This window comes from Phycodurus eques, chromosome 17, assembly GCF_024500275.1.
Source record: "Phycodurus eques isolate BA_2022a chromosome 17, UOR_Pequ_1.1, whole genome shotgun sequence".
In the NCBI taxonomy this organism is placed as follows: Eukaryota; Metazoa; Chordata; class Actinopteri; order Syngnathiformes; family Syngnathidae; genus Phycodurus; species Phycodurus eques.
The window spans coordinates 14202789-14219122 of record NC_084541.1 but is presented as its reverse complement, the minus strand read 5'-3'; the positions used below and the strand labels follow the sequence as shown (position 1 = coordinate 14219122).

At 40.7% G+C, this 16334-nt stretch overlaps 2 protein-coding genes across 7 annotated transcripts in view; both read left to right on the top strand.

The window, feature by feature from the left end:
- Positions 1-79: 79 nt before the first annotated feature.
- Positions 80-4547, top strand: ccdc169 (coiled-coil domain containing 169). Of its 2 annotated transcripts, none has more exons than XM_061702777.1 (8): positions 80-387; positions 467-549; positions 656-766; positions 1578-1618; positions 1701-1799; positions 1880-1933; positions 1998-2071; positions 3097-4547. In XM_061702777.1, the coding sequence occupies exons 1-8, from the start codon at positions 317-319 to the stop codon at positions 3290-3292; spliced, it is 729 nt and encodes a 242-aa protein (XP_061558761.1). In that variant the 5' UTR covers positions 80-316; the 3' UTR covers positions 3293-4547. The 2 variants fall into 2 exon arrangements, 1 of the variants encoding a protein (XP_061558761.1); XR_009770214.1 differs by lacking the exon at positions 80-387 and having other exon boundaries at positions 450-549; positions 3097-3531; positions 4140-4547.
- Positions 4548-4665: 118 nt separating this feature from the next.
- Positions 4666-16334, top strand: part of dclk1a (doublecortin-like kinase 1a) — a 33398-nt gene continuing 21729 nt past the window's right edge. For 2 of the 5 annotated variants that reach the window (XM_061701970.1, XM_061701968.1), the window contains exons 1-4: positions 4666-4901; positions 5133-5546; positions 6994-7370; positions 15514-15613. In XM_061701970.1, coding sequence (XP_061557954.1) covers positions 5171-5546; positions 6994-7370; positions 15514-15613 — 853 coding nt within the window. In that variant the 5' untranslated portion in view covers positions 4666-4901; positions 5133-5170. The other 3 variants (XR_009770164.1, XM_061701972.1, XM_061701969.1) reach the window with 3 other exon arrangements.

Here is a 16334-nt window from a genome sequence, read left to right as displayed (position 1 = left end):
TCTGATTGGTGACGTCAGTTATTTTTACGAGGTACATTTCACGTTGTTATTTTATTTTATTTTTTTAATTACCAAAAAGTTTATCTTTAACTGGTAGCAATACCAGCATCAAACCCAAAAAAACTGCCTAAAAATGTTTTCAACGTTCTTAATACTCACTTCATCACTATCCACCTCCGCGCTCTCAAAAGTCTCCCAAAAGACGGCAGCGTCCCCTAGTGGTAAAACCGGCGCCACGCACCAACTGGAAGCGGCCGTTTCCATGGAAACCAGGTGACCCCAAACTTTCTCTTCCATCCGTTTGACGGTATTAACAATGAGTAAAGATTATTGTAAATATGACATGGCGCGCCTGCGAACTCAACTGGAGCAAGAACGAGAAATCAAGTGAGTTATTCTACTTTTGTTTTTCCACTTGTGTTTGTGACAAAAACGTTGCTGTTGTTGTTTTGTTTCTTTTAATAAGAGACATGCTGGATGAGTCTGTACGGGACCTGCGGTGCACCATGAAGGAACTTCAGGACAGACTTCTGGACTTCGACGGGGAAGGTGACAGAAGAGAAAAGTTTCTGGAAGCCGACTGTGCCCAATTGTGACGCCATTTTGTGTGTGTGTGTGTGTGTTTTTTTTTTATATCTATATTTTTTTGTGCCAGACAACGAGTGGAAGACCAGATACGAAACCCAGACCGAGCTCAACGTACAGCTACAAAGGCAGCTCGCTCTTATCCACGAGAGGCTGGAAGCCCTTCGTGGGAACCCAGTGGGTGAGATGACACGGTCTACTAATGAGAATATAGAAAAAATACACCGGTACGGCAACGTCGTCGCCATATTGGATGTGGCAAAGTGGAACAATGGTGAATGCCTTATTCTTTTGCTGTTTTGAGACGTACCAACCGTTTTACGATCACAACCGGATTTAATGGGATTAACTAACTAGCTTTTGATTGTATTCGGCTGTTATAACATCATTATGGAACTAGAGTTTGACTTACATGACTTGCGTATAGATGTCACAAGATGGCGGCAAAGCACTTAAAATGGAGCGGACCATGGAGCTTCAATCTAGCATGTACACAGTCATGAACTCATGTCACATAAATGACTGTCTTCAGTAGTTGAATTATTCAATGCAAATACACCATCTTCACATGAGGCTCATCAATCATATCAATATTAATAGATAGCTAGAATATAAAAACTGTAAAAGTCAGTTCAATATAAACCTTCATGCTTTTTAATTAGAAACCCCCTATATCATACCTTAATTTTAGGATATTATCAGTAATTGGAAGTAACAAGGTACAAATACAGTACTTTTTACTGGACTTGAGCAGATTCTCCAGGTTTCGAGTATTTATACTTTTTACTTTTGCTCCATATGCTTGAAAACGGATATCTCTACTTTCTTCTCCTTACTTTGTCAAAATAGGCTCATTACTTTTTGTCCAACTTTAAAAAAAAAAATACAGCTCTTGTACTGGATCTCATTAGCTGGTGTTCCTAATGAAGTGACTTGTGAGCGTACATAAGCTTTCATTTTTATGCGGGCAAGAAATTGTGTCGTTTTCCCAGATCGACTGGCTTCTATCCGATCCTTCGATGACATGCCACCCGTAAGTGATGACTTTTCTCAATCCCGCCAGCAGGGGGCGGCAATTGAGTCCTTTGATATCGGGCGCCATTATGTTTCTGCAGGAGTCATTGCGACATCGCCTCAAGCTGCTCACTGACGAGAAGTCCGGCCTACAGAGTCAACTGGCCGACTGTCGCGTCGGCATCGAACTAGAGGCAAAGGTCAGTCAGACTGGACCTGCTGCATTCCGTGCGTCTGCTCTATGCAAACTCTCCTCTTTCTTTGGGGGGGGCGGAATCAGGCGTTCCACAAAACCAACGACGAGAGGCGAGCCTACCTCTCGGAGATCGCCAAGGTAAGTGTCCTCCTCCGTGCATGCTGCCGTGACAACCGCTGTCAATCGGGATATTCTTCTGCAGTTGTCGTCAACCGCGGACGCCCAGAGGAAGCAGTACTCAGTCCAGCCACAGAGGGCCACAGAGAGCAAACTGAGGTACAACAACAACCCGAGGGCTGGGTGACTTGTTTTCACCTGCGATTTGTTTCAAACCTATGTTTTAATAAGTTTAAATGTCTTTAAAGTGTGTCGGACAGGTTAAAGCATTTTTTTTAATATGGTCTCTATCGTATATTGTGGGTAGATCTGGAATGTATCCCTTGCAATGAATGTAGGTTCGCTTTACAGTTCGCAGATTTTTGGGGGGAACATATCTGTTATTTGCTGAAAAATCTCATTGATTTGCTCTTTTTTGCATTCAGGCTAAAGCAATTCAATTATTAATTCAGCACCATCTAGTGGAATCTCGGGGTTGCTGTTAGGTTGAAATAATTCCTAGTGTTTTTTTTTCCATCTGCATTTGACATGTCCTGCTTTGTTGGCGGTCCTTGAATGCACCTCGTGCACTGTCAAAATTGGAAGTATGTTTCTTCTGCTTCTCTCTCGATGCAGCTACTAATAGCTTGTATAGTCAACTTTGCAATTTACGTTACAATTTTCCTGTATTCCCTAACACACAAGTGTCAAACTCACGGCCCGGGGGCCAGACCCGGCCCGCCACTTGATTTTATGTGGCCCGCGAAGGCAAATCATGTGTGTCAACTTCCGTGATTCTTGTTCAAATCTGCACCGAAATTTCAAATAGTCAAATATCATAAATGATCATGTTGAGATACGGCAAGCATTTTTGTGTTACCAAACAATGAAAATAGTTGAAAAACCCATTACCCTTGATTTCTGATTCCAAAACTTGTTCATAAATTTCTTGTGTACATATTATGAGGCGATTAAAGACTTTTATGGTTTCACAGTCATAACGGCCCTCTGAGGGAAACCGTAACTACAATATGGCGACAAAAATGAGTTTGACACTCCTGCCCTAACACAACAGACCAGTCCCAATTCTTATTGATTTGTCGTCAAACTTAAAATAATTGCAAAAATCTTGTTGTTTTTACAATAAATGTAACACCATATGGCAGCGATAGCTGACATTTCTTCTGTGTTGTGTGTGCGCGCAGAGCGAAGCAGCCGAGCAGAAAGTCTGAGGCCGACGCCAAGAAGGGAAAAGCCAGAGAGAGTGATGCCGGAGGAGGAGGAGGAGGAGGAGGAGGAAGAGGAGGATGTGTGAAAGGTGGAGGAGGTGGAAAAGGAGAGCTGAAAAAAGCTCACCTTGGAAGCAGGTTGCCCACCCTCAAGCATCACGTGAAACACTGACTCACGTCAACATGTCTTCTTTTTGTGGAACTCTCACACTTTCACAAAAAAAAAAAAAAAAAAAAATCCTTCTTTCTACCGCACGCGTGTTCCGCATCCAGCGCACAAGCGGACACCCACGTGTGTAAACGCACACGTCGGCGTAAGACACTACTGGACTAAAATGTTGTCCAAAATGAGTATTTGTCTTCTCTTTGTGGACACTAACAACTCCAGTGGTGACTTGGGACACCAAACAGGTATTTCCACGTATGTGTTATTTCAGCGCCGTTTAGATGCTAGTTAGGTTAGCGCATCTATGGCGTTTTGCATTATTTTGTACTCGACGGCGCTCGTATCTCGAAAAACTCCCAAGTCGGGTCACTCGTGTCTCTTACCGTTTAGTCAATACAGTGAATCCCGCACATTCACAGTTTGGCATTCGCTGATTTTTCTTTTTTTTTTTTTATATATACGTGCAGTATTTTCTATCCATTTTATGCTTGCTGTTTTGTTTTGGTGTTGACCTATGTTTACAATGTTTCAAAAGTCTGTTTAAATGTGTTTAAAACGTGTGAGAGGGGTAAAACTACTTTAAAAAATGATATTTGTGTAAATGGCCTCTTGATACAAGATTGCAGATTTTCATCTATTCATATACCCCACGACAAATGGGGCTTCACTGTATTCGCTGTTGATGTCGTGCTTGCTGGTCGGTCAGGATACTTGCGATCCCGGCCCTTGTTATGGGGGTGTTTCTAATCATTTGACTGCCTGCCTATATCCAAATGCCCAAATGTGAGACACAACCCTGCAAACTACAAGCACAATAATAAACATATTGTTAAATGAATACCTTTTTGTGCAGATCGCCACAGACGTGCGCTTCGCTCGTCGACCGCCACTTGCTCTGTCCAACCAATCAGAAGACGGAAAATTGCCGACGTCATTACGGGCCAGCTAGCTAACAGTCTACAATGTCTTTTGTCTACCGCTAGATGTCGCCACAGAGACACCGAAGATGACACTATCCGATATATCGGCTTGGTTCATGTTTACGTATACGGTATGATATCATATTTGTATGAATAAATGAGAGGTATGTAATGAACTTTTGTCTGAAGAGACCAGCCATAAGGAAAACAACATTTTAGCAAAACTGTCTTCAAACCATCTAAGGGTAAAATTGACTAACTTTACGAAAGCCTAAAGAATAGTATAGTTTATAGGACACATCATCTAGTGAACCATTAAAATGATCATTTTCTCTTTTGAAATCAACTTTTATGGGGAGACGTTTTTTCTTTTGGGGGGGGGGGATGCAGCTGCACTGTGTGAACGTGTTACAAATGCTTGTGTTCATGTTTCATGTGTGCGTTGAATGGGAATCACGACACGCGTGACGTGGCTGAGGAGGAGGAGGAGGAGGAGGAGGAGGAGGAAGCTGCAGCTGCGATTTAGTTGCTGCGCTGCTCGGCTTCTGATCGCATCTTCACCACCTCGCACACGCGAGCAGGCGGGCTCGACTGTCCTTCAACTTTGTGCTCACTTGCTGCTTTTTGTTGTTGTTGTTGTTGTTGTGGACAATCGGCCAGACTGGAGGTGACGGAGGCACTCAGCGCTCGTGTCGGTAAGTCACGTGTTGGGAGTATTATGGGATGTTGTGTGGGTATTGATGGGCGCGTGGTCGCCTCTCCATCAAAACCGTGCATGCTTGCTGCGAGTTCACTTCACCCGGATTAGACTTAATCCGTCATTAGGACTTTAATCTCGGACGCGCGCTCGCTCGCTTCTTGTTTTGCTTTCACAACTTTTGCGTGCGCGCGCGCGCGTGTTTTTGTGTGTGTGTGTGTGTGTGTAGACAGTACCGTGGCGGTGGTGCCGCCGGGCCACACGGACATGGAGCATTTCGACGACCGAGCTCAGCGCCGCGGCGGCCGCGCCGGATCCGCGTCCGGCGCGGCCGGGACGCGCGTCAACGGCGTGCACAGCCCCACGCACAGCGCCCATTGCAGCCTGTTCCGCGCGCCGCGCACCCTCAAGGCCCTGAGCGCCGAGAGGCGAGCCAAGAAGGTGCGCTTCTACCGCAACGGCGACCGCTTCTTCCACGGCATCGTGTACGCGGTGTCCGCCGACCGTTTCCGCACCTTCGACGCGCTGCTGGCGGACCTGACGCGCGCCCTCTCGGACAACGTCAACCTGCCGCAGGGCGTGCGCACCATCTACACGCTGGACGGATCCGGACGCATCGACAGCATCGATCAGCTGGTCGAGGGTAAGACAGCCTCTAATAACTCTTCATTATTTAAAAAAAAAAAAAAAAAAAAAAAAAAGCATGTCATGTTTTATGATATTGAACAGGGGTGTGCAAACTTTTGTGCTCAAGGGCAACATTTGGTTTTTAAAACGGAGATGGGCTAGGTCATTCTTGGGGGGGGGGGGGGGGGGGGTTAAAATATGGATATAAAATAATTAATTTATTCATTTATTTATTCATTTATTTGTAATTTCTCTACCAATTTTATGTAATACAATTAAAAAAACAAAACTCTCGACGTCCTGTATGCCAAATGCCAACGTGAAGGAAGTGCTTCTTTTATATTTGAATTGGAGAAGAGTATATTATCTATCTATCTATCTATCTATCTATCTATCTATCTATCTATCTATCATGTTTTGTTCCTTGTTTTATGTTTGATCTTATGTACAGCACTTCAATACAGCTGCAGTTGTCTTTTAAAGTAGTTTATTACGTAAAGGTTTGTTTTTTTAATTTGATGTGTAATAGCTGTTTTCAATAATAAAATAATCCGTGAACATTTTCTAATACCAATTTTGTCGGAGGAATGGTTTAATTATAAATCATTAACCAATTGATGATAACAAAAATTTACATTTGATTGATTATGTAACACATTTTTTCAAATTTTATTTCACTTTTTATTTTGAAGATAAAATAATGTATGCTATTTTTTTAATTTCATTGGCAAGTTGTTTACTGTACAATTATTTTACTTGTATTTTTGTGTTATATGTAAAAATGTTTATTTTGGAATATTACATTTACATTACATTTTTTCAATTTTAATACTTGTAATTGTCCAATTATTTAATCAAATAAATTATTAATATTTAATATTTTATTTATAATAAATTGGTTAACCAATGATTGTAATGAAATGTAAAACATATTACATCTATATGCAATATTGATATTTTATGCAGATTTTTGTGTTATATGTAAAAAGGTTCATTTTGGAATATTTTATGCCCATTTTTAAAAAAATTAATACCTATAATTGTTGTAATTGTCCAATTAGTTAATCCAATAAAATATTAATATTTTCTATTTTATTTATAATAAATGGATTAACCAATTATGGAAATGTAAACATATTACATCTGTATGCAATATTGTTTATTTTACCAATATTTTGAATGTTATTACTTATAATAAATCAATTTGCAAATTATTTCATGAAATAAACTCATAAAAAAGGAATACATTTCAAGAAAACGTCAAATACGTCATCACAACTTATCATAGCAAGCACCAGAGACTGAAAATATGTCCCCTGGTGTCTATGAGCAGTATCGGAGTTGATCTCAGCGCTACATTATCGGACGTGTAGTAATTGCGTCAGTCTTCGTGCCACGCTATGACATCATCGCATTTCTGTCTATGATGCCACTCAGTACTAAGTGCATGACGCCCCCTACAGGCGAAAGTTATGTGTGCAGCTCAGTGGAGGCTTACAAAAAGGTGGACTACACCAAAAACCTCAACCCCTACTGGTCGGTGAACGTCAAGGCGTCGGGCGCGGCCTCGGCGCGCGGGCCCCCTTCGCTGGGCAGCGCCAAGGCGGGCCCCGCGGGCACATTCGGCGGCGGGCTGCCCGAGAACCGCGAGAACAAGGACTTTGTTCGACCCAAGCTGGTGACGGTGGTCCGCAGCGGCATGAAGCCCCGCAAGGCGGTCAGGGTTCTGCTCAACAAGAAGACGGCGCACTCCTACGAACAGGTGCTCACCGACATCACCGACGCCATCAAGCTGGACTCTGGAGTGGTCAAGAAGATCTACACGCTGGAGGGGAAACTGGTGAGTCAAATGCTAACACAAAAATGCTAATGAGTTGCATCTGTGTTTCAAAGCAAACGGCGGAGCAACACATGTAGACAGATAAGAATACTCACAGGCCTATATTCTTGATCCTCTGAGAGGAACGGCTAATATTAGTGCTGAGGAGTTGGGACGTCTCCTCCATCTCCACGTATGTCTCTATAATAGAATTACTCCAACAGGATCGCACCTTGGTAGTTATTCATGATGGCCGCCACCTTGCAAAATAAAAATAAACAGAGCGACTCAAAATAATCATCAGTAGAAATAGGCCACAGCATAGAACTATTGTAACGTAATCGTTCTTCGCCAGTTAGTTGCGATAATCAACATAATTCCTTGCGCAATGGAAATCAACATGGGGACTCCAAATAATCCACAATAGAAATAAATAGCGAATGAGAGAATGAAATTCATTTACAGTCCAAAACATTTACGCTCCGCTTTGTCAGGCAGGCCGTATGTACTTGTCCTAAAACTAATTCTTCCCGAGAACCACCAACAATAGAAATAAATTACAACCATTCAAATTCATCCACAGTGAAAAACACAAAAGTCCAAGTCACACTTGGTCATGATTTGCGCTCTTGTCACTTTGTCCTGATCATCTGCCACCTGTGTTATATGTACATATATCTATATACTGTGTGTTGTATGTGCTATGTTATATCCATCCGTCCATTTTCTTTACCGCTTTATCCTCACAAGGGTCGCGGGGGTGCTGGAGCCTATCCCAGCTGTCAACGGGCAGGAGGCGGGGTCCACCCTGAACTGGTTGCCAGCCAATCGCAGGGCACATATAAACAAACAACCATTTGCACTCACATTCACACCTACGGGCAATTTAGAGATATAACTTATGTAATGTGATCGCTACAAGCATGCCATTGACTTTTTGGGCTGTGGGTGAACTGGCCAGTTATTCATGTTGTCCGCCACGCTGCGCAATAGAAATAGCGAATGACGAAATAATCCACAGAATCGTCCAAAGTATACTCATGTCACATTTGGTCACACAGAGACCTGAGAATTCTTGTGAAATGATCGTTTTGTGCCACTTCTTCACGATAACCGCCACCTTGCACAATAGAAATAAGGACCGGAAATAATCCACGGAGTCATGAAAATGGTAGTAAAAGAGTTAGGTTGGGTTGCGTTCAAAACTTTTAAGAGCGAAGCCATGCTTTTATGAATAAAGAACATCCTCCCATTCCGTAGTGCAGATAGCGCTATGAATGGTGTGTGTGTGTGTGTGTGTGTTTGAGGTCGCCCACGCCGCATACCGTCAATCGTGTGCGTCTGAGTCACGGGTCCTTCCTGCTGCTTTGGCATGCAGTGGGCAGTCTGTCAATACGCGCTCAGGTGGACGATTCAAACATGACTTGATTTTCAAAATATTATGATTATGAAAAAAGACATTTGCTAGAAAAAATCATTTTATTCTTGTAGTATTAAAACAAAATTTTCCACAAATTACTTTTTTTTTCTTGTGAGTTTACATCTTTTTTTTTTTTTTTTTTTTTAAATATGACTTAATCCTCACAATGTTCACAAACTTCATTTTTCTAGAACAAAGGCATCATAATTCTTTTAAGCTTTGGACTTTTTTTTCCTCCAAAAAAATTTTCTTGGAAAAATACATTCATGTTTTTCCCGCCAAAAATATAAGATTTTGTTCTTGTGACATTAAAGCTTCCTTTTCTAAAAAAAATATGACATCATTCACGTAATATTTTTTCTTTATGAACTTCATTTTCAGAAAATGATGACTTAATTTTTCTAAGATTAAGATGTTGTTTCCATAACTCAATTCCTCCCATTAAACCCCACCCGAAAGCCTAACTTTGTTTTCGTAAGCGTAATAATAAAATGTACAAAACTATAACCGCTTTTCAAAACAAAATTGAAAACAGAAACTTTGGAATTTTTCTCCTGAAAAAAAAAAATCTCTTAATTTTTTTAAATTGCTACTTAAAAAGAGGACATTTTTTATTATTATTATTATTTTTTTTTTTTTTTGTAAAAGACAACTTCAATCTCAAGTTAAAATTGTTTTCTTTGAAAAATATGCCATTATTCTCCTATGTTTCTAAATTTTACCTTGGAAAAATACAACTTTATTCTCTATAAAATGTATATATTTTTTCTTTACTCTTGTAATATTACGTCGTTATTGTCATAGCATGCATATATGTTTTTCTTTTGCGTGTGGTCCTAATGCTCCTTTGTAACAACATATTCAAAATATCAAATAATGGGGATGCTTCTGTTTGTTCTCTGATCATTCGGTGTAATTTTGTGCGACTCTCGCCGCCAACGCTGACGGGCGTCGCATCCCGTCTGACCTCGCGCAATCCATTTAACGATCGGCCATGATTAACCCAGCGGGGCGTCGCTCCAGATTCCAGATCTGATTTGACCTTCTTAAAAAAAACAAAAAAACATTTTTCTTTCTTTCTTTGAGAATCCTCCTACACGGGATTTAAAGTCACACTTTTCCTCCCAATGCCTGCTCGCTCACTGGTTGCCATGGGTTACCGTTGTCTGGGAGATTACACAATAAACTCCCTTTCCTCTCTCTCTTTGCAAGTAAGGCTATTACGGTGCTGGTATTTTTAGCCGCTCTATCGATTGAGCCAACGGGCATGGCAACTTGCGAACCAGCCGGGGTGGGCACACTCTATTTTTGTATTTTATTTTATTTTCCTGGGTAAGGTAAAGAATATTAAAGATCACGAAAGCACAACGGACAATTTGGAGATTAGTTTAAACCTCAGTGAAATGTGCTTAATCCGTGTTGTAATCGCGACTAAAACAGCCTGGCTTATGGTGAAGAAAAAACCGAAAAAAAAAACCCGATTGTCGACCCTCACATGGCTTCTATATGAGCAGGAACCCGATTCATTTTGACACTTGCAAGTCATCATCAGTCAAATATCAGATAGCAGGATGACATGATAAAATAACGATGACGCCTTATTGAATATTAACTGTGTGAAGGTAATTAGTCAAGTGCAAACCCAGATTGGATTACTTTATGTGTCTGTTTGTGTGCGTGTGTGTGTTTGTGTGTCTGTGTGTCGGAAGTAGGTTTTTGGGTCGCTATCTGTGACGCGGCGTCCCGGCAGAACCGACGAGTCCAAAGAGAGAAAGAGCGATGACGTCCGAACACCAAAACGGCTCGCTCATCTGTTTCGCGTTCATTAACCTCTTTTAAGGAGGACGCACACACATGTGCAGTAGGGCTCGATTGAGATTTTTGTGTGAGTCTACTCGTGATAGACACGCCTACCAAGTATCTTGTAGCTAAGTGCATAGCAAACTTGTGTTGCTATGTGAAATTGACTTCTTTGTTGACAATAAAATGGCAGACTTCAAACCCAAATAGCTGACTTTCTGTGTCTTTAGTGGCATGGCTACATGAGACTTTTTTTGTGGGTCTACTCATGATAGACATGCCTAGCAAATTTCACAATGCTAGGAGAAACTGAGAGCTAGGAGAATTTGCTCATGGCCTGAATTTGTAGTTGACTTAGTAGTTGAACCAAAATTGGCCGCTTCAAACCAAAATGGCAGACTTCCTGTGTCTTTTGGGGCATGGCTTCTTGAGACTTTTTTGTGGGTCTACTCATGATGGAGCTGTCTATCAAATTTGATATTGTCACGTGAAACTGGCTTTGAGGGCTGAATTTTCAAAATCTTTGGTCAAGAGCTGGACTTGTAGCGTTGACTTAGTAGTTGACCCTAAAATGGCCACTGCAAACCAAAATGGCAGACTTGCTGTATCTTTTGGGGCATGGCTTCTTGAGACTTTTTTGTGGGTCTACAGGTGGCGAACGTCTCTCCAGTAGAACCCGATACTCTCCCTCCACGCTCAGTTTCCGCTCTCTAGCGCCCCTATGAGGCTCCCGGTGTCACGTTTCCACTTGTAACTCGAGCGAGAAGGTATCCGGTTCCTCTTCCTCATCCTCTACCTCACACTGCTCTTGCCACGGTTGCCAAGCAACGGCCGTGAGGTTCTACTGTACTGTAATTTGTGTGTGTGTCAAGCTGGTTCTGATCAAGAAGATAGACAAAGCTGTAAGTGGCTTAGAGAGCACGGCCATGGCGCCACTATTAATACCATGGTAAGCTGTGTTTGCACACACACACACACACACGCACACGCAGACTTGAGCCTCCAATCACGCACAATAAGGCACTGAGAGCCACACGCACACACACACACACACACACACACACACACGCAGAGCCTGTCAACATCTTTTTGGTAGGGTCTAGAGCTATATGGTGGAGCTAGGTCTATGTTACTGTAAGATGTAACTGAAGTAGTTTTCTGTATGGGCTAGACCACTGGTGTCAAATTCAAGGCCCGGGGGGCCAGATCCGGCCCACAACATCATTTGATGTGGACCGCGAAAGCGATCGTGTGTCAATTTAATCATTTTTGAGAAAATACCAAAATTGCAAACTTTTTTTTTTGTTTGTTACCGAGCCCCCTCTTAAAATGAAATGAATGATAGTTGAACTCATTCTTATTATTTTTTTTTTATTAGCTTCAGATTTCAGAACTGATTATCCATCAAATTGTTGTGTATGTGTAATAATATGAGACGGTCATACTTTTATATTGGTTTACAGTCACAATGGCCCTAAGAGGGAAACTAACTACAATGTGGCCCTGAACAAAAACGAGTTTGACACCGCTGGCCTAGACTGTGTTCGTGTGGGGTCTAGAACGACGCTTGTTGAGGGTCTAGACTGAGGTTTGTTTAGATCTTGGTTCATGTAGGGTGTAGAACTATGTTAGTGTAGGTTTTACGGGGCTTTGTACGTTTTCTTTAGGTACCAGTTGTTATCTGCAGTGCTGGTTCTTTCCCTCTTTGTGCCTCATCATCTTCATCTTCATCTTCTTCCTCCTCCTGCATCCAGCACTGCAGTGACCGAGACCAAAAACATCAGAAACAAGAAAAAGATGATAAACAAACGGGGAAAAACTGCGATGCAAAGGAATGTAGTATAGCTCTCGTTTGATATTTTGATGATGATGATGATTGACGTTCAAAGCTATCGTGCGTCTGATCCGCTTCTCTGCTGAGTCACTGTTACTCAGCAATTGTTAATGTGTGTGTGAGTGTGTGTGTGTGGAGCCTACTGTGCTGCGGCTACATAAATTGTGTTATTTTATATAATGTTAACATTCAGAGAAAACAAAACATGAATTCACTTGTGTTTGTCGTTGTACTTACCCTTTTGGGGCACTTCATTAGGAACACCACGAGCCCCTCTCATTGAGCTAGTTTAGGTGTACCTAATGTTGTGTCCGAGAAAAGAGGGTCATCAAGCTCGAGAGAACATAAGGAATGGGAGGGGGAGAGGCTTAGTGGAAGGGGGGGGGGGGGCAGCCTGAGGGCATGACACTGCATTGTGGGATACGATGTCCTATTTGTTACACTTTTGTCACACGCACATGAAAAACATCAAACGAGTGATGTAGAAGAAGAAGTCGAAGAAACGAGAGGTGTTACGCAAGCTCATGACGCAATCTGGCCACGGTGCATTCAGGTGAACTCGGTGCCGCCGCCGTTTATCGTCCTGAGCGAGCTGGAGGTCAAATTGTGAGGATTAGCGGTTGTTTCAGGTTCATCCGAACTTCCTCTTTCCGCTTCTTACGTTCTTTCAGGTGAAGAAGAAACTTCAAATAATAATAATTTTTTGGCCAACGAGGAAGTCGGCTGCGCATATAGCTGGATTGTATTTCATTCATTTGTCATTGTTGCAACCCAGCAATAAAACGTCTATTCTGATTGGCCAGTTTTCATTTAGGCATATTTATATGGAGCCACTCATTGAAATACTTGGATACCCCAGAAAAGATATTTTAATAAATTATTCTTTTACCTTTTCATGCAAATTTGTTTTATATTTATAACATTTCCTCAAAAACACATTTGTAGGTTTTTACCGCATATTTTTAGTTTCCATCCATCCATCCATTTTCTGAGCCGCTTCTCCTCACTAGGGTCGCGGGCGTGCTGGAGCCTATCCCAGCTGTCATCGGGCAGGAGAACTGGTTGCCAGCCAATCGCAGGGCACATAGAAACAAACAACCATTCGCACTCACAGTCACGCCTACGGGCAATTTAGAGTCTCCAATTCATGCATGTTTTTGGGATGTGGGAGGAAACCGGAGTGCCCGGAGAAAACCCACGCAGGCACGGGGAGAACATGCAAACTCCACACAGGCGGGGCCGGGGATTGAACCCGGGTCCTCAGAACTGTGAGGCTGACTCTCTAACCAGTCGGCCACCGTGCCGCCTAGTTTTAGTTTTACTTTTGCAATTTTTTTTGCATTTATTTCTACATGTCACTTTTTTTTACACATTAAACCACATTACACATACAAATTTTTCGTACATTTTCATTTCCTATGCATTTTTTTTGCTTTACTGTTGTAACGTTTACAAACATTTGTTGCTAACATTTTCTGTTTTATGTAATTGTTTTTTTTGACTTTTGTAAAAATATTTTTTTTCATGCAGTGTTCTGTTTTACTTTTGTCACTTTTTCAAACACTTGTTGTAAGTTTTTCTTTTTAATGCATTTTAGTTTACTGTTTTATTTTTTATACATTACAAAACAGCATTTTAGAAAATATAAAGTTCTTACTTTTATGCAATGTTTATGTCCTCATTTTGCAACTTTTCTATTGTTGTAACTTTTCATGCAACTTTTGTAACCCTTTCTTTTTTGGCATTTGATTGGTCAGTATGTATGTGTGAATAACAATACATGCTTTTGACAACTGCACTTAAAATTCCAAGTGAAACAATCCCCAACCTTCTATTTATTTGTATGGTAAATTGAGTTCAGCACCACGGTCAGCTCCACTTGCCTCCTCATCCTCCCTGGAACTTTTGACAGACTTCCTCTTCCTCCATGCCTGCAAAATGCAATTATTTCTCCTCATAGGTCCTCCGGCACATTTCCCACATGCACTACATTTAGCTCGCAAACATCCAACTCCTACTCAGCCCTGCAATAATAGCCCAACAGGGAAATAGTGTGCATGCTTGGTTGTGCAGTTAACTTATTAGAGTTTTCTTGTTTTATGGCAGAAAGACATCAAACTTTGCCGCCCACATGCAAAAACAACTGTTAAGCGTTGCCCATCTGTCTAATACATGAGGTTCAAATTTAGTAGCCGTTGGACAAAATCTTTAGGTCAAGTTTGCCTTTGAAGGACTGCTGGAAATTGCCAAATTTACCAAAAATGTCTGCGTTGGAACCAAAATGGCTGCGTTTTTGTGAATGGCTTCTTGAGACTTTTTTTTGCGGCTCTCCTCATGATAGTCATGTCTACCAAGTTTCATGTTGCTCAGTGAAGCTGGCTTCGGGAGCTGAATTTTCAAGATGTTTGGCCAAGCGCTTACCATGTGGAGTTTACTTGTTTGTCGTCCCTAAAATGTCTGCTTCCCAACCAAAATGGCCGACTTCCTGTGTCTTTTCGGGAATGGTCTCTTGCGACTTTTATTGTGGGTCTCCTCATGATAGACATGTCTTTCAAGTTTCATGTTGCTAAGTGAAACCAGCTCTCCATGTTCATTTTTTATTTTGTTTATTCCTCTCTGCATGCTTCTTCGAGTGTCTCACTGCTGTCCAACACTGCCACCTTGTGGCCCCCTAGCGCCATGCCAGTTATGTGTTGTATAATTTTTATTTATTATTATTTTTTGTTAATATCTGGAAATGAATGAAACCCTTGTGCTTTCTAGGAAAATCGCAGATATGGACAAAAGTATTGGGACACATTGAATCATCATGGAATGGTATAGCGTCCCATTCCTTTTATACTATACTTGGCCGAATACGATTTTTAGCCTACTGAGCAGCCCCAGAGGGTCAAAATATTAGAAACAGCTCTCAGTTTGATGCCTTTTCTATAAATTTCTTTCCTGGAATAAAAATTATTATTATTTTTTTTTAAATATGCCTCTAAAAATACAACTTAACTCCTGTAATATTGCAGCTGTATTCTTGAAAATCACTCATATGATCATTTTATACACTTTTCCGCATTTATTTCTATGTTGCATATTTAATAAATGTATTTCCTCTGCAGGTGACGTGTCTGCAGGACTTTTTTGGCGACGAGGACGTGTTTGTGGCATGTGGACCCGAAAAGCTCCGCTACCAAGACGACCTGATGCTGGATGAGACTGGTGAGATTTTTTCTTTTTATATTGTTTGTCTATTATTGCATCAATGAGTGTGCTTTATGAAATTTTGAGGATCTTATTTAGCTATGCGGTCCAAATATTAAGAACTTTATTATTTTAACGTTGTGACTTTTACTTTTTTTCTCGTAATAATATTACTTTTTCTTGAAAAACGCTTTTTTTTAAGAAAAAAATACAGCTTTATTTTCATATTATTGTTTTATTTCGAGAGCCTTTTTTAATCAAACAAAATCTGAAATTATTTCTCATTTCTTGTCAACTTTTGAACAAAAAATTTTACTTAACTTGAACTATGCGACTTTATTTTATTCCTTTTTTTAACTTGAAATTTTTTTTTATCTTGACGTGTGTGTGTGTGTATTTTAAATTCGGGAAAAAATACCACTGTAAACTCTTAATACTGCGATTTTATTCTCAAAGAAAAAAATCTTGAAAAAGTATGACTACAGTCTTCCTTCTTAAAAACAAATAAAACTTTATTTTGGGTATATAATTTTCAAACTTTTTTCTCTTAATACTGTGACGTTTTTCAAGTAACAAAAGGCTATTCTTGACCTTTTGTGACCTTTTTCTTTACAAAAATGTGAATATCTATCTCGAAAAAATACAAAAATATATATAAAATTTGGCTTTAGTCTCTGAAAAATCCATGAGTAGTCAATTACAGTAAAATCTAGAAAAAATATGAATGTTAAAAAAATAA

Coding starts and splice junctions, on each gene's coding strand:
- ccdc169 (XM_061702777.1), top strand. CDS start 317: ATGAGTAAAGATTATTGTAAATATGACATGGCGCGCCTGCGAACTCAA. Junction 767..1,577: donor CCTTCGTGGGAACCCAGTGG/GTGAGATGACAC, acceptor TCGTTTTCCCAG/ATCGACTGGCTTCTATCCGA. Junction 1,800..1,879: donor GCATCGAACTAGAGGCAAAG/GTCAGTCAGACT, acceptor GGGCGGAATCAG/GCGTTCCACAAAACCAACGA.